This window comes from Dermacentor variabilis, chromosome 4 (genome assembly GCF_050947875.1).
Source record: "Dermacentor variabilis isolate Ectoservices chromosome 4, ASM5094787v1, whole genome shotgun sequence".
Lineage (NCBI taxonomy): Eukaryota > Metazoa > Arthropoda > Arachnida > Ixodida > Ixodidae > Dermacentor > Dermacentor variabilis.
The window spans coordinates 31067469-31088063 of NC_134571.1; the positions used below are offsets into that span (position 1 = coordinate 31067469).

General features: G+C 48.2%; 1 protein-coding gene across 1 annotated transcript in view; it reads right to left on the reverse strand.

The window, feature by feature from the left end:
* Nucleotides 1–1430: 1430 nt before the first annotated feature.
* The window catches only part of LOC142577722 (uncharacterized), a 252382-nt gene continuing 233217 nt past the window's right edge, over nt 1431–20595 (reverse strand). The window contains exons 8-9 of the mRNA XM_075687176.1: nt 5033–5318; nt 1431–2461 (exon numbers count right to left, since the gene is read on the reverse strand). Of these exons, the coding sequence (XP_075543291.1) occupies nt 5035–5318 (284 nt within the window). The 3' untranslated portion in view covers nt 1431–2461; nt 5033–5034. The remainder of the gene's footprint in view (nt 2462–5032; nt 5319–20595) is intronic.

Here is a 20595-nt window from a genome sequence, read left to right on the forward strand (position 1 = left end):
AAGCATCGGTAATATTGGAGCAATATTAAGTACACAAAAATGAAACGCATGAAAGATTCTGACCCTTCCGGCTGTGATTCGCCCGCGGGAGCTAGTGTCTCGAGGGAACTGACACACTCATTGACGTTTATAAGCGCAAAAACGCATCATAACGCTTCTTCACAACTTTCTAACTCCTAAGCGCATCAGACCTTATCAGTAGGAATCTAGAGAAACCCTGGATTTTGCCAGGATTCCCGACGTGCCATCGATATCTGATCGTAAGGGTGAATCTGCAGGAGCCGCCACGTGATGATGCTCTGTTGATGGCCATCTCAAACTGGTCACACTATGGCCTGTGCATATCTGAGCTAGCGTGGCATAGGCTTCATAAGCCAACGCCAAGAATGATGAGCAGGGAGACTGCTTTGGGCCATCGGTGGTAGGCAAATGCGGATGCGTGAGGCGAGCTCCCCGCCGCCTTCCTTTGTGTATGTCCATGTTAACGCTCGCCGACTTATCCCTAACGATGTGATGATGTGAATGAATTCTCGGATTTTACGTGCCAGAACCACAATTTGATTATGACGCACGCCGCAGTGGGGGACACCGGAATAATTTTTACCACCAGGGGATCTTAACGTGCTCCCCAAAGATGTTACCGCGATCCGATGTTTCTTCGCGACTGCTTTCAAGCTGCATCGTCCCTGAAAGGGGCGTTTGCCCGCAATTTCTGCACCTGCTGCGGTTTATGAAGACTGCACGTAGTCACTGACGCTTGCAGACTTCAGGGACTGCAGCAGTGCACGTGTCGCTTTCTGACTTTGCGCTGCATGTGGCCACGATTGAAATATCACTGCCACCGAGCATAGTCTTGAATCAAGGCGATATGACGTGGTCGAGATTAGTAGGCGCTGTTTATCGTAGCGAGGAGAGATGCAAAAATGTTAGATTTCTTACAGCCGGAACAGCCTGGTGGAGCTGCCGCATTTTATAACGAGGTACAAATTGACCTTTGGGGTGATTGCATTATATGCTAAAACAACGATTTGATTGTGAGGCACGCCGTAGTAGGGGACTGCGGAATAATTTTGAGCACCACTGGTTCTTTACAACGACAGAAAGCTGAGCTACTTGGTAAGGATTAATTATGCAAAAAGGTGAAGCGTGCAGACAGGACACAAGAAAAGAGAAGTGGACAACACGAACGCCGTGTTGGCATTCGTGTTGTCCACTTCTCTTCTCAGGAGTTCTTTCACGTGCCCCCAACGCACGGGGCATGGGCATTTTTGCATTTCGCCCCCATCAAAATGCGGACGCCGCGGCCAGGATCTGATCCCACGACCTCGTGCTTAGTAGCGCGACACCAAAGCCACTAAGTCACCGCGGCTGGTAACTTTTGGGATAAGACATAAAGGGAAACACAAACGGCAGGGATGAATGAAGGGGTAACATCGTTCACTTTATTGTTACTCGTCGTGATCCCAGATTACACAATACAACACTGTAACACACCCATGACATTAAAACTGTCTACCATATACCGAAGGTGAATCATTGGTGAGTCGTTCAACTGCACCCGAACCCGCATCACAAGCCTGTTATTAGAGACGAAGTACTACGTTTGTGGTAGCCGACTGGTTCACCTTTCGAGTATTAATGGGATATACGAAAAGCAGACGTCCGCGTGTTTTAGGCCTTTTACAAAGCACCTGGGCGACAACCTGGGAGCGAGGTTTGTCTGTACAGTTGTGGGACAGTGATTGGACCACCTTGTTCACATGCAAACTTTCATTCTTTCTGTCAGCTGTAAGCGAGAAGATGGAAACAATCAATGTGACATACTATAACTTGTTCCATGCGACCGTTCACAATCAGAGATCCTCAGTCATGCAACTCTCGGGAGTCGCGAAGTGTCGATGTGAAAATGCAGCAAGCTGACTGATCGAAAAATTTAATATTTGCGAGCTTTTGCGTTCCCTTTGTCAGACACATGCGGCAATACGAGCATTGCCACGAATAATAACTCTTGGGACATGTGTAGCTCTACAAAGCTGTTCTTATTGCTTCCAAAACGCAACGATGAAAGATGGCCGAATCCTGAAGGACAACTTCAATGCTGGTATCACTGAAGAACCCTATTTTACAGAAACTCTTATGAGGCAAAGAAGAGCAAGGAGGTTGTCGAAGCCGCGTGCTGTCAAGTAAGATGATCCCATCGCTATATTCTGAGCCTGCGGACCAGTGGTTCGCAGGATGACATGCAGTCTTCGGCAGGAGTTCGTCGGCAGGGATTTTAGATACCCTGTCTTTGAGGAATTAGTGTGTAAGGCACGGCGTGTCAGTCTTCTTGTGTTGCATTTGATGTTATTTCTTGGCATTTGCTTCCGCTGATGATTGTTATCTTTGGTTTCGCTTAATGGCTGTCGCCGCTCCATCAGTCGCTTCTCGATTCGGGGCTATGCTCTAGCACCGGAACAGCCTGCGAACAATAGGAAATATGATAATGAACAAACTTTAAATACTTTTGCAGTGTAGGGGATGCAAAATATACAAGAATGTTATAGAGGTTAATCGAAAGATCTAGCCGATGAAAAAAACAAAAAACAAAGAAAAACAAAGAAAGCAACACGAAACAGTAAGCATACAATACACTGTATATTTAAACCTGCCATTATATATGCGGCACCTCTAGAAGTATAATTTATGCGCATATTGTAAGAAAAGTCAGAGAATCAGCGTTTGCGGAGGGCTGACATCAAGGTGGTTATGAGAAATGCAATTTTTCTGTACGGAATTTACTATAGAATTCAGATGATAGGACCGACTAGTCCTATCCTGTGTGTAGTGTAACATAGGGGAAATGATTTGTATTTATGAACTGCATTAAAAAAAAGATATATGATGGAAATGAAGGGGGCTGAAAAACAACTGGCCGCAGGTGCCATAGGAACCCACGTCTTCGCATTGCGCATGCAATGCTCTTACCTATTGAGCTACCGTGGCGCCGTTTTCCCATCCACTTTCTGCAATGTTAATGTTTATCTACTATAACTAACCCTCCGATTGTTAGCCAGCGCCATCGTTCACAAGCCATGGCGGCGGATGTGGAACATCCTTTCTGCCGCAGGCGTCACGTGCACGTAAACATTCTGGGTGAAGGCAACTGGTCGCCGAGGTCCGGCAAGAGCATCGCACGCGTAATGCGAAGACGTAGGTTCGTATCCAACCTGCAGCCAGTTTTCTTTTCATCCACTTGTATTTCCCTTAATTTATCATTTTCTTTAATTCAGTTAATAAGTAAAAGTAATGTCCCCTATGCTATCCTTAGTGTATACATATACTTCATGAAAGCAAAATACACGCAGAGTACCTCGAGCGGCCAGTCGCGTGGCAATTTTGTGTGTATTTGCGGGTTTCTTTTACGCTTGGAAAAACACTTTTACGTCGCACGTATTGAGCAACAAAAAGTTGTATCATGATTTTTTCATGTTGCTCTACAATTTTCTCATTGACACTTTTCATCTAATCATAATATTTCAGAAGTTGATTATTTCTTACGACTAATTATGTAATTAGACAATATGCAAAAAATAATCTAGGTATCTCCAAGCGACGGCAAACATTACCTCGGTTCCATCCAGCTATGTGGTATTTGCATATTTTAATATCTTGGTGCATAATAGTTGGGACATCCTGTATATGTGGCTCTGAGGATGGAAGTTTCACTTCTGAAGCTTGGCAAATAAAAAGCAAATTCCTGACAAAGCCCGATTGTGCCTTTGTTTCAAGTTTCAACTAGAAGCTGACCCATAGGTTTCCTCTTCGTGCTATATATATCCGCCGCCAAGGCCGTGATGAGTGGTGGAGTTGACTTACAATCCCACGGTTAGTTCTAGCAGATAAACATAGATACACCAGAAAGTGGATGGGAAAATAGTGCCGTGGTAGGTTATTTGGTAAGAGCATGACACGGGAAATGCGAAGACGTCGTTCAGTATTTTACGTGCGGCCAGTTAATTTAAATGCGTAAGTATTTCTATGCCTGCCCCACGAGAAATTTGTCCGACCGTGAAGTAAGGCGAATGTAATGGCTCATACGCCCGTAAACAATGGCTCATATCCCCGTAAGCAAGAAAAAAACTGCAATGGCTCATACCCATGTAAGGCAGAGGCTACAAGCGCCCAACAAAATGAAGCGAACAGTGCATACATTCATTGAAATCACCCATACTACACACGGGACAGTATACGTTTCAATAAGAAACGAGCTCAAAACAAGCATCCGAACCATCAATAAAGCATTGCATGCCCCTGTCAGCAATTTTAGGGGGGATTTTGCAACAGCTTCGCTGGACATCCAGGTTGATAAGGACCGATAAGAGTTGAATCACGTTCGATAAGTTTGACAACGACCCATGAAGATTGATAACGGTTTATGCTAGTCGAATCAAGTTTCATAAGATTGATAAGGAAACCGAGTTGCTTGGAGATGAACAAGTGGCACAGTGCTTACGCATACTTCGACAATGCCCAAAGCAGTTTCTGCGTGAACTTTCTTCTTCTACTTTCATATTCATTGATTTATAATTTCTTTAATTCATTTAATAACTTCAAGTAAGTTATCCCGTGTTTTCCTTGATGTCATTGTTTATTTGCTTCTTACGGTATATATATATATATATATATATATATATAGCTTATCATGACTGACGTGCTTGACCCGTCGATCAAATTAAGACGACCCTTGAGCTTTGAGTGCCGCTTGTTTTGTCTGGCCACACAGATTCGCCCAATACGGAGTTAGATTCGTCACTCAAAGCTTTAGGACTGCTTGTTTTTCGCCATCACCACAATGCTACATTACTCCTCACACGCACGCCGCTATGGTGCTGGCCAAATAGGTTATCCTTATTGTCATTAACCGGGATTCATATTGAAGCAGACAGATATTTGGGGGAAGAAATTACTCATATTCTTCTCGCGGCGCACCGCAGAGCGCGGCGCTGCGTACGTGTGCGACGCCGCATGTCGGCGAAACCGTCACGCGTACCGTCAGATGGTCCACTTGTACACGCTCTCGCTGACCACCTCGGCGACCGGCAGCTGCCGCTCGGCGCCCGGCGGCTGGTGCGCAGCTTCTTCCTCCGCCTCTTCCTCGTCCTCCTCGTCTTCCTCGTCCTTCTCGACGGGGCTGGGCCTCGGGGACACCAGGTACACGTGCGACAGGGTCTCGCCGCTGCCCGTGGCGCCCAGGCTCTGGTGCAGCGTGTCTGCGGGGCCGTTGGCGCGAGCCTGGCTCTCCTCCTTGATCGGCGTCAACCGGCAGGAACTCAGCGCTGCGCCATAGCGAAAGCACAGCGTTAGGTGGATGAGGGAACCATGTGACAACTTCTCGGCTCAAACGCGCATGTGGAATGCAGAAAGTACTCCCGTCAGGCTGCCGCTAAAGCGATTGAATTAATCATGTTGCCCTTAAATGAGCTGGCTAAAATATATAAAGCAGTCGTGGTGGGTATTTTCTTTTTTACTTAATCCGTCAACTTGCCCGGTAATCACCAAGTCTGAAAATATATTCACCTCCGTAACTAGGAAAAAAAAGAAAGGAAGAAAGAAAAGAAAAAGAAAACAATAAGGTGCACTTTTTTTGCAGATTTTGATATGCGCAGACATTAGGGCGTCTAAAACGGACAATTACAATTATTATTTTGTAGTATGCGGGAAAATATCAGCTCATTTTGTAAGTTTTCCGAGCTTATATATCATGCTATTATAAAAATGAAAAATAGGATATCAATTGTGTACGCTTTATCAGCGTTTTACGTAACCCAGATGGAAAGATGTCGAGTTGGTGTGTATTCATGGGAATGATTACAGCGCGAAAAATACACACCGACAACAGCAGAGCAGAAACCACAAGCGCTGACCCGTGAATAAAGTTTATTTCGCAACAGCTCAATAAATATACAAGGCATTCTCCAGAGAAAAAGAGTATCAGCAGCTATAACAAAATGCATCACAGATGTCAAGAAAAAAGCACACGTCCTTGTGTTCGTGTATTTTTCCCCATGTGTCCCCAGTGCAGAGCAGAAGAGTAGTGCGCACTAGCTCAGGTCAACCTCTCTGTCTTATAAACCAAATATTTAATATATCACCACGTGACACACACCATAAGTAGCACATATCCGAATATATTACAATATTGCGATATCCGTCAGATGATGTTACAAGATCTAAACATGACATATCCCGCGCTGGCAGACGGCCTCAAACAGGTCACCGCTAGCGTCACTTTCCTCACTGATAGCGTTCGCCAAATTCAGGTTGCACCCGAGAACCCAAACAGAGGCCTCGGAGCTCTCGCAGGTCGCATCGACGCCATATAGGCGTGAATGGCTTCACCCGCCACCGTCGTACAACCGCTAACCGTTCCCGCCGTACTGAAATAAGCTCGACTTCAGTATCCCACCAGCGCTGCGACAGGAGGTTCCAGTTTTTGTACATCCCAAATTGCCCCTTTAGGCGGTTGTCCGTTCGGTAAGCGCAATAATGGATAGATCTAAATAGAGTTTTCGCATTTGGCAATGGAGCTGCACGTGGTATTCTAACAAGAAAGCCACTCTGCAGCAGTTTCTCAGGTATTTTGCCTGCAAACCTCAGGTCACTGCTCTCCAAGAAGCATTAGTCTCCGCCGCCTCGCTCCAGGGCTATAGGGTCGTGTCGAGCCAGCCCGGGGGGCGCGGGATTTGTGCCTTGACCAATAAAGGCTTACTTATCTCACGCACGATCTCAAGCTGGCGTGCGGTAGAATCGAATATGTCATGGTTTAGACCTTGCTCAACGCGCCACAGCGGAATCAGCGCAGAAACAGCGTGTTCGTCCTCCATATCTGTAGCAACTCCAGGGACTCACGCCAGCAGTTCAAGACCATCCTCAAGGAAGCGACCGACTTGGCCGGCCCTCGGCCCTTAGTCGTCGTCGGCGACTTCAACCCACCGTATGACATCTGGGGTTACGTCTACGACACCACCAAGGGGCGCAACCTGTGGCAAGACGCCAACAAAATGCACCTGACTCTGGTCGCTAACAAGGCTTATTCCATGCGCATGGGCAACTCCGTCATGCGAGACTCGACACCCGACCTCGCCTTCGTAACGTCGAGGACGTGGGCTGAGAGAAAACGCCAATGGAGTTCGGCAGCGACCACTACATTCTCGAAACCAAATTCCTGGTGGCTCGAAGTAGGGTCAGAGAATTCACCTTCGTACGTTGGGACCATTTTCGTAAGATTCGGGAAGAACCAGGGAAAGCCAGGGCACCGCCAACTTCGAAAAATTGCGCAAAGACATCCGCAATGACGCTTCCGCGGCCACCAAGAAAGTGGAAACCGATCTCGGCGTCGAGCGAATGTACAGCCGACTCTTCCATCTGATCGAGTCCAAAAAGCCCTGCTCCGCCGATGCAAGGGTCAAAGGCTGAATCGCAGACTCCGAAAGAAGGTCTCGGAACTCAACAAGGTCATTGATGACCCCTGCAAAGCGCTATACCAGCAGCAGTGGGAGGAGCTCTGCGAATCTATCGACGGACAGATGCGCAATGGCAAGTTCTGGGGTATGCTGAAGCACCTTCTCGACGAAAGCGGCTACATCAGAAGCATACGTTGTCCCAGACCCTTCACGAAGCCACCAAATCTCACACGGTCGATGAACTTGTCTCAATACTCATACAGAAGTACCTGCCCGTCCGGCGCTACGAGGATCCGGTAACCCAACTCCCGTACTACCGACGCCCTCCTCGCCCCGAGCTGAACGAAGACTTCTCCGTTGCTGAGGTCAGACAGGCCACCTTCGCGCTCAACCGCAAGTGTGCGCCGGCTCCGGACGGAGTCACCAACAGAATGTTCAGAAACCTCGAGGACACGTCGACCGTCTTTCTGACCGCGAAGATTAACCAGACCTGGAACAGTGGCGTTGTTCCTGCAGAATAGAAGACGGCCTGCACGGTGCTCATTCCCAAGCCCGGAAAGGCCCCGAACATCGAGAACCTCAAGCCGATTTCTCTAATGTCCTGCCTCGGCAAGGTCATGGAGCGCATCGTCCTCAACAGGCTCAACGGTTACTTCGAAGACAACGAGGTTTACACGTACAACATGATCGGCTTCCGTGCCGGACTTTAGACGCAGGATGCCATGAAACTATTCAAGCATGAGATCGTGGACGGCCGTTCCAGCGACGTCAAGGTTCTGCTCGGTCTGGACCTCGAGAAGGCTTTCGACAACGTGCTCCACACCTTCATCGTCGAGATCGCTTCGTACCTGTGTTTCGATTCCAGATTCCACAGCAACGTTAGCTCTTTTCTAATGGACAGGAAAGCCAAGCTTCGCACTGGAGACTTGCACACCAAGCGCCCCTCGGAGAACGGCGCACTCTTCAGGGCGCCGTCATCTCCCCCACACTGTTTAACATCTGTATGACTGGTCTTTCCGAGAACTTGGCAAGCGTTGAGGACATCAGGCACACCATCTACGCCGACGAAATCACCATCTGGTGCTGCGGTGGCTGCGAGGGCAGAATCAAAGAAGCCATGTAAGAGGCGATCGACGTGATCGAGGAGTATCTCCGACCCACCTGACTTCGATGCTCCCTCGCCAAGGCGGAGCTTCTGCTTTACAGAAAAGAGAAGGGAGGGAGACCCAAAGATTGGAAGCCAGTCTCTGAAAACAGCATCAGTCTTCGCACTTGTGATGGTGGGGGGGGGGGGGGGGGGGGGGGGTATGATACCCAGGGTCGACGTCATTCTGGTCCTGGGCATGTTTGTCGAATTGAACGGCGAAAACGAAACGGCTCTCCGCAAGATCATTGCAAAGACGAACAACGCTTTCCGCCTTGGTTCGCAGAATCGCAAACCAACAACGAGGCATGAAGGAAAACAATCTCCTCAGGCTTATCAACGCCTTCGTACTACGGCATTTTACGTACACGATTTCTATGCACAACTGGCTCAGAGTGGAGCGAGACGAGCTCAACGCTCTCATCCACAAAGTAGTCAAAAGGGCTCTAGGGCTACACATCAAGACCCATACCTAAAAGGTACATAACACCGTCGAGGAAATTGCCGAAGCCCAAGAACGCGCGCAACTCACTCGACTGACCACCACAGCGGTAGGTAAACACATCCTCGAAGATTTGGGTTACCACAGTGCGCAATTTCCAGTGATCAGTACCCCTATCCCTAGGTGCATTCGACAAAAGTTCGAAGTGGTCCCCATGCCCCGAAACGTCCATCCCGTCCATAACGAGGGCAGACGCGAGGCCAGAGTAGCAGCGATCCTCAAACAGATCAAGCAACAAGACATCAGAGCAGGCTTCGTCGACGCCGCCAAGTACAGCGATTGGCGACCCTTGCCGTCTTCGTTGTTGACTCCAGCGACAAAATTTTCAATAGCCCCTCGATTCGCACTTCAGACTCCGAAGTCGCCGAACAAGCCACCATCGCCATCGCCCTGCTAGACGTTTGTGGGGCCGAGACCTATAGCGATTCCGAAATGGCAGTTAGGGCTTTTCAGAAGGGTTGCATCACCGAGCAAGCTGCTTGTCTTCTTAACGTCTCGAATCCGTATGCTCTCACGCATCATTCGATTCTAACCTGCTCACGTAGGGTTGGTCGAGGGTGCTCCCTGAACCTAAATGCGTCTGCTCACGTGGCTGCGTGCAACCTCACCGACCGCGGTTCCCCTGTAAGGAGCGCCGACTCCCCTCCTACCTACGGCTACAGGGACGCTCCCGCTACTCACAACGAGGTTAGGAAATTCTTCTACATGTCTAGAAGGGTCTTTGCACCCCTCACCCCAAGTTGAATAGGGCGCAAGCTGTTTCCATTAGACTCTTAAGGCTGGCACATATCCGTATCTGGCCGTTCTACACGAAGTTTACCCCGACGTATTTCGCGACGACGCCTGCCCGTCCTGCGGGTAGACCTCCACTCAAGCACACATGCTCTGGGAGTGTGGGTCGAGATACCCCAAGCTCAGCAAGGAGAAGTGGGACTCGCTTCTGCGTAGCCCCGCTCTAGACAAGCAAATCCTGGCTATCCGGCGTGCCCGCGACCGGACCGGTGGACTAGACCTGCCGGTCCCGACGTGGGACTAGCCAGGTGCGCGACGAGTTCGCCGTTCTCGCCGGACCTTCAATAAAGTTCTTTCACTCACTCACATATCATGTGTTTTATTTTTTATATTCTAATGGGTGGCATCACTGAAGGAGGCGAGAAGGGCAAAATAAATATTTCATTTCCAATAGCCGGTAAGTTTAGCTGTTTTTATCCAATCCGAAAAAAGGCCCGAACTAGATTCATTCAGCAGTGAATGCCGAGCCAGAACGGTCTCTACATTACCAAGCGACGAAGACGAAGTGACTTTGAGCCAGAACGCTATTGCTCTACCTCAGATATTTTCGCCTGATTTCTGTATTTGTCACGGGGAAGGGGCCATGGGTTGTGGCACGAATGCAAGTTGTTGTCGTCGTCGCGCCTCTGCTGGGGATGGCGATTTAAAGTGGTGGCTGCGTCTAGGAAGCGGACAGGCCTCTAGAGTGACACGGACCACGACGAAAGCAGTGTCTACTCGCTCAGAAGTGAGGACCTCTCCGATGAGAATTTTCAGCTTGTGAGGAGCCGCAAGGCGAAACGAAGAAACACCAGGGCCTACCTGTCTTCAAGCATGTCGGCTGTAGGACCAGCTCTGAATACTTCAGTCAGTATGATTCTATTTGTACCACAACTCGCTACCGACAACCTGAGGCGACTCAACAGACAGTCTGTTACGGTGTTTCTTGAAGCGGTGACGCCAAATGAAGATAAGGACGTCAGAGTGAACACAGGAAAAATGTATTGGCTATTGACGTTGTATATGAGACTGCGCTGCGAACTTTGAGCAAACTTACGGAATTTGGCGGCATGAAGGTCCGCTCGTATATTCCTCTGGACAGTGACACCACTACTGGTGGCATCTACGACATGGACGTCTCCATCTCCAGCGCTGACTTGCCTATTTTAATGAAGCCAGCCGTTGATTGCTTTGTCTCGCTAGTCTCGACTCAGTGTATCCCGCTGTGTGAAGGTAAGTTGCAAGGGTGAATGTCTTCTCTTCACTCTCACGTCAAATTGGTCCACTTTAGACACCCCGTGCGTCCATTTATCCGAAGGCCACTCCAATGCCGCAGTTGCATGAGGCTGGGACACGTGAGCGCTGTGTGCGAGAACACGATAGTTTGCTCACGCTGCGCAGAGCACCACGCTGCAGATTCATGTGTAGCCGCGGTTCTCAAATGCCCTAATTGCATTAGGTCTCATGATGTTATACCACAAAGGACTTCTCCAAAATGAAGAAGGAAAAGGAGGTCTTGAAGCAGATGGCGAGAGATGGTACGTCACGTGGGGAAGCTGTTGCGGCTCTTACAAGTTGACGCTCGCGACGTCATCGGACTTCAAAGAACGCAGATGCCTCCGTGAAGAGCGCTTCACATCCGACCCCTCCTCCTCATCTGCCCCTAGGTCTGGCGGAGCACTGAAGTGCGAGGAAACCATCGAGCACCTATTGTGTACCTGCCCTCGATAAGACGTACAACGCCTTTCTCTGAGGACAACTTTAAACAGATTGGACTCAAAACCGTTCTCTGAGTCAAAGGTACTCCGATCGTGGCCACACCCGTCACTGGCACGAAAAAGTGTACCGGCTTAAAGGGAAGCTGAACCGGTTTTCAATTTCCATCAATTGCTGGGATTGGGAAGAACAGACCTAATAATTTACGGTTCAAAATTTTTTTTCTTCGTTTTGTTAATATAAGGGGCGGAAATCGCTTTCTAACTCACCCCCGCGGACACACCCCCATCGCTTCCCGGAGCACCGGGTGAGGTGGTTGCCAGAGGAGAGAACCGGCGAGAGTGACGTCATTCGCGGTGACCGAGCTGCCGGACCGGCGTGCTGGCATGTACTGGCATGCCTCTTTCCATCCTGCGCTTTACTGAACGACGCTACGAGAGATCTGCCGCCGCCGCTCACGTTTGTTTTCTTTTGCGATTTTCGTAAAATGTTCTTTCGTGAAGCTGCCCGTCGCGGCAGGTTCACATGCATGCTCGCGCGAGCAAACGCCGCTGGCACGCTGCGAAGCATAGACGGAAACGCGCGCAGTAAGAAATTTTGGTGATCGGACTTCATGCGTAGCTTCCACAGCGTTGCCCCAGAGGTGTGAAATGGAGTATAGGCTTGCCTAGTGACATTTGACGTACGGTTGCAGTTATCGTGTTTACTACACGGCGGTGCTAAAACTGCCTAATATCTTTATGTCAACACTAGCATGGAGCACGCATACCGATTCTTGATCGAGCCACAATCGCAAAGTCGTCGAACCATAGTATGAATATTGCACATATAATACCTCTGGCAATATCTGGATGTGTATGATAAGCAACTTCCGTGACTGTATCTCGCAGCACTGCATGTGCGCGGTTTGAAACGCGGCACTTATGTTCGCGATTGTGTATCAACACTTAAAAAACCACGGGACTTTAGACAAGCAGCGGCAAGGTGCTTGACATCGCGGAATTGCACCCGTGTTTACAATATAATGAGGAGTTAGTGCTTCGGCATTCTTCCAGCAGCAAGTTCCCAGTGACACTTTAGCGCATTTTTTCTCCCGTCATTGGAACGTGCAGCTACATGAAAAAAAAAACATACGTACCAGCTAAGATTTCCAACGCGCGAGAAGGTGCACAAAAATAGCTCTCGCTGTTGGCACACTCAACATCGTCGTTGCCGCCGTTACCGCCGTTGCCGCCATCGTTTTCCGTATCGGCTGTCGGTTCGAACATGTACGGCGAAAATACAAGCTGTCCGAGACAGCGAGAACGTTCCATAATGCTTACAACTCAGCTATGAAGCCAGAACAGAACAGCGTGCTACGCTCTGAAACGGCGGCGTGCGGCGGCGCCGACCGGCGACTGCCGCGATTGACGTCACAGCGGCCCCGACCAATCACGGGCAACAGTGGCGTTCGCGCGATGCCATGAGGTGCTGGTGCGCGTTTCCTTGACAAAACAGCAGCTTGCGTTTGTTTCCGCCCTTTTTGAACCAGATATTCGTGTTCAGGGGACTCAAAACTGTAGAATGCCGCAGAGAACTGATTTTTTTCGAAAAGTGTTTCAGCTTCCCTTTAAGAGACCGTTTATAATGTCCCTGTGCATCCTGGCAAGCGCACTCAGTGCTCAGTCTCTCCCACTTTTCATCTTTCTATTCCGCTTTCCCCTACTAGCAGTGTAGGGTAGCGAACCGGGTGCTCGTCTGGTTGACCTCCCTGCCTTTCCTGCCCTTGCTCTCTCTCTCTCCTATATGCGCAACGACCACTAGCCCTTTGGTCGTCCCAGATATCATCAACGCAGATCACCTGTTACGGAACTTCACTTTGGTGTCACGGTGCTTCCCTGCATACACATTCATCACTTCCTTCCTCTTTCCTTCTTTCTATTCCCCCTTTCTCATGCCGCCAGTAGAAGGTAGCAACCGGACGCTCGTCAGGTTGACCTTCCTGCCTTTCGTCTTTTGGTTTTCTCGTTCTCTCTCCTGAAGTAATGCTTTTCTTTAAACGTGGTTTGTCTACATACGCGTTCGGGGATATGTCTAAAAGAGACAAAGCGAGACTTTAGGGCTAGGATCAAGGAAAGACAGCGAGAATTTGATAGCAGCAAAGTGGTCGTCTGGAGTGTTCTCGCGGCGCGCATGCCGAGTGTATGCACGGCACGCGTCGCACGCTCGCCGATACGGGACGAGCTTTTTTTCTTGGATACACAAGGCGCTGGCGAAAAGCCCCTTGCGCACAGCGCGTATGTCACTGACTTCAGGTATACATAAAAGACCCGGCAAGAGGCGGTGGGCTAGCTCGAATTGGTGAAAAGCACGTAATAGAATTGGCGTGGCACAACATCCCCTTTGTTTCCTGGCATTCGCCTGCACTATCATTTGCTATTATGTGGCAAAGATAAACGCAATTTACTGGATGCCGTGAACGTGAAAGAAAGACGTCTCTTTGTGCAGTTCGGTTCGATCAATATAATTTTTTTTCGGTTCGAAGCAAGGTAGGAGCGAATAGTAATTACTGTCGAATAATTTCGAACCGAATAGTTCGGATAGTTGTGGAATTTGCACAAACAATTGGCATAAGAGTCAGCTGTTGACAACTGTATATAACAAAGCTTGTTCTTTATTCGCAAAAAAACATCAGGTTAATCTTTGGAGTCATTTTATTTTCGAAGTGCTGTTTCAGATATTTTTATGCATTAATGTAAGTTTATCATTTATTACAACTGCAGCAGTACAGAAGATTTGTTTACAAGCTCTTGCTCAATGCTGTGCAAATATATTCGCGTGTTTAAGGCCGCGGGAGCGATTAGGCTTCGCCCGTCGTGAATCTTTGCGACGCTGTGAAGTGCGATGTTGGGCTGTTTCACATGCTGCGACTGGAGCGAAAAAAATCGGTGAAATCGCACGCCTCGCAATAAGCTTTTTAGAGAGCTCATGCTTCACGCGATTGCTATGTCAACGACGCGGCTGGTGTGACGGCCATTGTTGCTTGCTTGCAGGTATTGCGGCATACACCGCATAATTTTACAAATGTAATGAAAATACCTACACGTTGTGATATAATTGGTCTGTCTTTGATATATTTGTTTTGGAGTGCGCAACAGCGGTTCCTGACGTTCAGTGCGAGGAGACATGGCGGTCGTTCACTGCTGTTCGGAGATCGTCGTTCAGCGCTTTGTGTTTTTTCGTGTGCGAACTACGTCCGCGTCGTTCAGCTTCCGCTCTTCGCATATGCAGTATACCGAATTCGGCAGCAGCGAAGACGTCGTGTCAGCGCAGTGAGATCCTCGCGCTACTCGTGCTGAGCGTCAGCTTCTGGAGAAATGATATGTGTATACTGCTCCCAATTGCGCTTAAGCGGTACCTGCTTCTAACAATATCTTTGCACCTATCGCAGCAGCAAGCACCGGCCCGAAAGCTCACGTCTGCCCCCTGAAGGAAGCCGCAAATGATCTTTGTGTGATTACTGAACTTGGAATACAATTAGTGTTGTGAACTTCAACCTTAGCGCTAACCTGGTGTCTCCATTGCTGCTCGTGCGCTGTAATTTATATAGAAGTTCTCACTGAATAATTCGAAAGGCGAATGGGCGTCGTCTACTTTCTCGCCCTCAGCTTTGCGCTGAGAGCATATTGTGAGTCTATACAAGAAAGCTTTCTTTTTATATATAAAAAATATCAATATGCTGCAGCATGTAGTGCGGCGGCGTAGCCCCATGACAAATAATAAATACGTTGTTAGGAGTGCATTTGTTTGTCCAATAACAAAATATAGTGCTATAATTTTGTATTTGTAGTGGCAAGGGTGAAGTAGGAAGCTGTCGGAACTGTCGGTCCATCTCGTTGACGTGTGTGCTCCTGCCTCCTTCAGCACACTACCGTAAGGGTTATTACCAAAAGCCTATGCAACTGGAGCAGATGTCATGGTTCCTTGACTGAAAATTAAAACAAGCATCCACATCTGTTGTTCTAGTCATATAGTTAACCTGTATTTGACCAATGTTAGAACATACTAGTAGGAGCCATTTCAAACTAGATTAATCGACGAAGATATGAAAGTGCAAGGAAAGCCTCAAGGTACAATCTAATCTGGTATTTCCGAACGGATTGCATTAGAATTCATTAGCACAGTCAACCTTGTGTCGAAATGCGCAAAATGTGGCCGCCAAATAATGGTCAAGATGGCCAGCAGTAGGTGCAAAAAATATGGTGGCGCTCCAATGCAATGTTTGCCAGTGTAAGTACCGGCTGGCTACCCTGTGCTGGGGAAAGGGGTAATGGGAATAAAAGGAGAAAGAAGAAGAAGAGGAAAAATAATGGAAACCAGAAAATTCACACAGTAACGCGACACTGCGCGTTACAACATTCAAATGCGGTCGCACAATTCGCATGTCCTTAAAAACTTCAGCAAAGCCCTTAAGGCCTTGAGTGCCGAAGCCCGCCTGGACCAGTGTCCTAGAGCTTTTTCCTCTGTAAAGGGGCGATTTTCCAGTTTTTCGAGCGCGGTCACGAGCACTTTTCTTGGCACTTTGTAACGGGGACAGTCACCAAGGAGGTGCTCAATCGTCTCCTCGCAGCCGCAGGTGTCGCAAGTAGGGCTGTCGGCCATTCCACAGCCAAATATATATTCTATAATATATTTTATAAAACTAAGTGCAATGTGTAAAAGTGTTGTTATTGTCATCCTATGCAGCACAGACGTGGTCTTATGCATTGCTTGCTTATGCGCCGTACAGGTCAAAACTTTATTGCCGTGTAGTGTACGCCTAGCTCGGTGATCGCAATCAAGCGCCACCTCACTAAGACTTCGACTGACCCGTGAGGCTGGCCGAGTAGTATCTTGGTGAGTATTAGTCAGAGCAAGCTCGGCTGTCTACAATTTTGGCTGAGTCTGAGCTCGCATGAGCTAGTAGGCTTAGTAGAATTTTGAGGATCTGCAAACATGCCATTAAACCACACCACGGAATAAATCAGTTAGAAGCTGCATCTCACAATTTAACGCCATGCTGCGTTTGGATATGCTGCAAGTTTCATGATACTTATTTTTCAGAGGCAGCAATGACAGGATACGGTTGTATGAGTTTGTGGAGTAATACATGTAACTGCAAACTAATTAGCAACTTTGCCTCTTTTTGTTAGGCACGGCCTATGCCTCGGCATACGTCTGCACACTTCATTAGCTGAGGACGTGCGAGAACCACCCGCAAATGAAAGGATGGCTATCATTGACAGGAAGGGATGTATCCGGCTCATTTTACTGCATGATTTTGTTTCGCTTTTGTTTGAGTTGTTATCTGATGTTTACAAAAATAAGGTGTTTGTCTGTTTTGCACATTGTTGCACGTGATTTACAGGAGGTAGCGAAAGAAGCATGGAACGGCAGGGGTGTTTATATCGAAGTAGTTTTTCAGAATACTGTGATATGCTACGACCCGCAAAAAAAAAAAAAAAAAAAAAAATCAGCGCAGGGAAGTAAGTGCAATACGCAACTACCTTTTTAAGGTAGTTGCGTATTGAGTATTGTGTATTGCGTATTATTAGTTAGGTTAATACAGGTGCAGCACGTATACGAAGTCTGCAACATATTGGAGGTTCATTGATTTCCGTGCAGAAAAAAAAGATAAATCATAAAAGAAAGAGATGGGCTGTTTAAATGATGCTCATCGCGCATCAACGCTTCAAAAACAAATTGACGACGCTGTTTATCCTTAGTCAAAAAATTAAATGTGATACCGTAGAAAATCCATTAAGATAGGGTTGTTTGCACGTTGGCTTTTCGCGATTGAGAAACAATCGCGTCTCGCAGCGGAAGTAACAGAACATTGAAATGAGATAATTCACCGGAGAAAATACACGTGAAAGTCGAAACAAACAGACTTTCAAACCAGAAAATTAGGTCGAAATCCGAAGGTCATGCGTTCTCGTGAGGGAAACCTCGTATTATGTTAGCAGTGCGCGAAAGTAACCGAAAGGCACGCGAAAATACATACTATGCGCACCCAGAGCCAACGTTAAAAAAAAAAAAAGAAAACGTCGCTTGATTAGCACGATAACGTGTCAACAAACGCGTAGAAACCACAGAACCGAATATAATCTACGAGGTTTTCTCAGCCTTGTTCGCGTGCCGATGGCGACGGCACGAACCGCTTGCGCAATCCACGGCTCCATTCAATTAGTTGCACTTTCAGGGCTTGTTGAGCGACACACGCTCATTCCCAAAACAAGCCGCGAAACAGTTTTCCCGGTGCTCTTGTGCCACGTTCGACGAACCGGTCGGTGGCAGTCGCAGTGGTGGGGTAGAGGAATGAGGTCGACGCCTGCGACGGCGATTTTCGTTGCATGCGACCAAAATCGCACTTCCGGTGCGGTAAAAATCGCATCGTGTGAAACAAGCTTTTTACATCGTGCTGCCGGCAGTTTATGCTGTGCTGCTAAAATTTGGCTTGATGCTTCACGTCTGCACGCTAGCTTAACCCGTTCCAATCTGTAGCGCCCAGACGAACTTGGTAGGCACGCTTGGGCCCGTCTAGCCAGCGCGCATGATAGGTGTCCCAATTACTGACGAACGACAAGCTTCCCGCGAAGGTTTGCCGTCAGCGCCGAGCTTTCCTTGGGTTTTAGGCCTAATGAGGGCATTTTCGCCGGGTGTCGCCACCAAAGTTAAGGTTTAGTGTTGCGTCAACGTAAATATATTCGCAATGGCCGTACAGCTCTCGGGAAGGCGTACGGCTGCTGTTTATATTAAGAGTGAATGGTCGAGCAGGTGCAGAAATAAGTAGACGACTGTAAACTAGCGATGCGATTTATTCACCAAAACCGAAGCTGGTGATTATACATGCTTTAATGTTTACTATATTTTAAAAGCATAAGATGCACAAAAATAAATAAAAGTCACAGTTTCGCCCGAAAGGCGAAGCATCGATTTCTATAGCTATACGAAGTAAGGATAGTAGATTTATCGGCGGTATAAAGTTGGAAACATTCGCTTACTAACTCAATTAACAAGCGAAGTCTCAGCGCGCACAGGCAAAGATACACACATCGCACTCGATGACCGCGGACACTCACTGTCAAAACGCTGGAGCGAGGAAGCCCAGCAGCAGCAGCGAGCGAAGTGACCTTCGCGCTGTCTATCGTTTCAACGCAAAGTGAGCGGCGAGAACACAGCACGCAGAATGGTATGAGCCATCTGCAGATCGCTGTCAAGATAAGGTCGCCCCTTTGGGCGACCGCGCGCGGACGCCCAAAGTACGCAGTTGGTGGCGGAGTGGAAGCCACTCCCTCTGCCTTTTGCGCTGTCACCCCGCTTTCCTCCCTTTCGCGCGCGAGATTGAGCCGCGATCGTACTAGCCTAGCGAAATACGAAACTGCTGCCGGTGCACAGTGTCGTCTCCTATCCCTCCCTCCCACCCCCTTTCGTGCTTTCGCGCGACGGAAGACAGCGCGTTTGCTCTCCGCTTTCTCCCCTCGTATGCGCCATATTCAGTCGCGATCATCGTCTCCCCTCGCATGCTTTCACTTGCATATACAGTACGACCACGTTGTTATTGGCCTCGGACTTTATGCCGAACATCACGGCGACGCCGACGCCGACGACAATAATGTTCCTGGGGTATCCATATAATGGCTGTCGCAATAATATAGCAGTGAAAATGGGGTATGAGTTATATGCGAATTTTGACTTCGCGTGTGCCTTCACGGCAGCACGCATTTCACCTGAATGTGCGGCTTTTTGGCAGCACGATCCCTACTGCTGTGCAACCAGCTTTAGTGCAAAGGTGTCCGCAATTTGCATCGCCGTACAGGCGGGGAGCAGAGCCGCTGGCCTAAGGTATACCATGCGGACGGTTCATGCATTCGCGAATGTAGACTGCTTTTATGAAGATTTGGACATTGTATGCAGTTATTGCTGTGGTTTATGCAAGTGGACTTTGTTTCTTGTAATTGAAAGTGCAGCTTGCAGGCGCGAAAATACGTATATTCGCTTGATTCAGATACTTCGAAAACATCCGATATTGCAATTCCAGCCGAAGCAAATATCGAATAGCATAATATTTGATCCAATATTTGAAAATATTGAATATTCGCACAAACCTAATTCTAAGGAATTCTCATGGCACAGTGTTTTACCACAATGGCACGCGCTTGGGCACTAATAAAATTGGTGAATTGATTTGGTGAATGCAATCGGCGGACAAAAGCACACGTGGCAGAATTTTGACTAGAGACCAAGCAAGCTACTACTTATGATGCTGTCCCCGGGAAAGACGGCCTTAAGGCAGCCTATTCTTTCAAAGATTAGTGAGATTACGATTCAAACGCCAGTATCATCATCATCATCATCATCATCATCATCATCATCATCATCATCATCATCATCATCATCATCATCATCATCAGTCTGGTTACGTCCACTGCAGGGCAAAGGCCTCTCCCATACTTCTCCAACAAATGTACTAATTGTGGCCATGTCGTCCCTGCAAACTTAATCTCATCCGCCCACCTAACTTTCTGCCGCCCCCTGCTACGCTTCCCTTCCCTTGGAATCCAGTCCGTTACTCTTAATGACCATCGGTTATCTTCCCTCCTCGTTACATGTCCTGCCCATGCCCCCATTTCTTTTTCTTGATTTCAACTAAGATGTCATTAACTCGCGTTTGTTCCCTCACCCAATCTGCTCTTTTCTTATCCCTTAACGTTACACCCATTATTCTTCTTTCCATAGCTCGTTGCGTCATCCTCAATTTAAGTAGAACCCTTTTCGTAAGCCTCCAGGTTTCTGCCCCGTAGGTGAGTACTGGTAAGACACAGCTATATATGTCAGTATACGCCAACGCCAGTATATATCTCCGCAGACGCCACTGGCTATGGTAACGTGCTGCTGGCCTCTAGTAGGCAAACGCTGGGAGGGTAAATGCACTGCGTGCATTGACCCCTATTCTTACACTCATCGGTGGCAGGATAACACCGGGGTAGCGACTACGA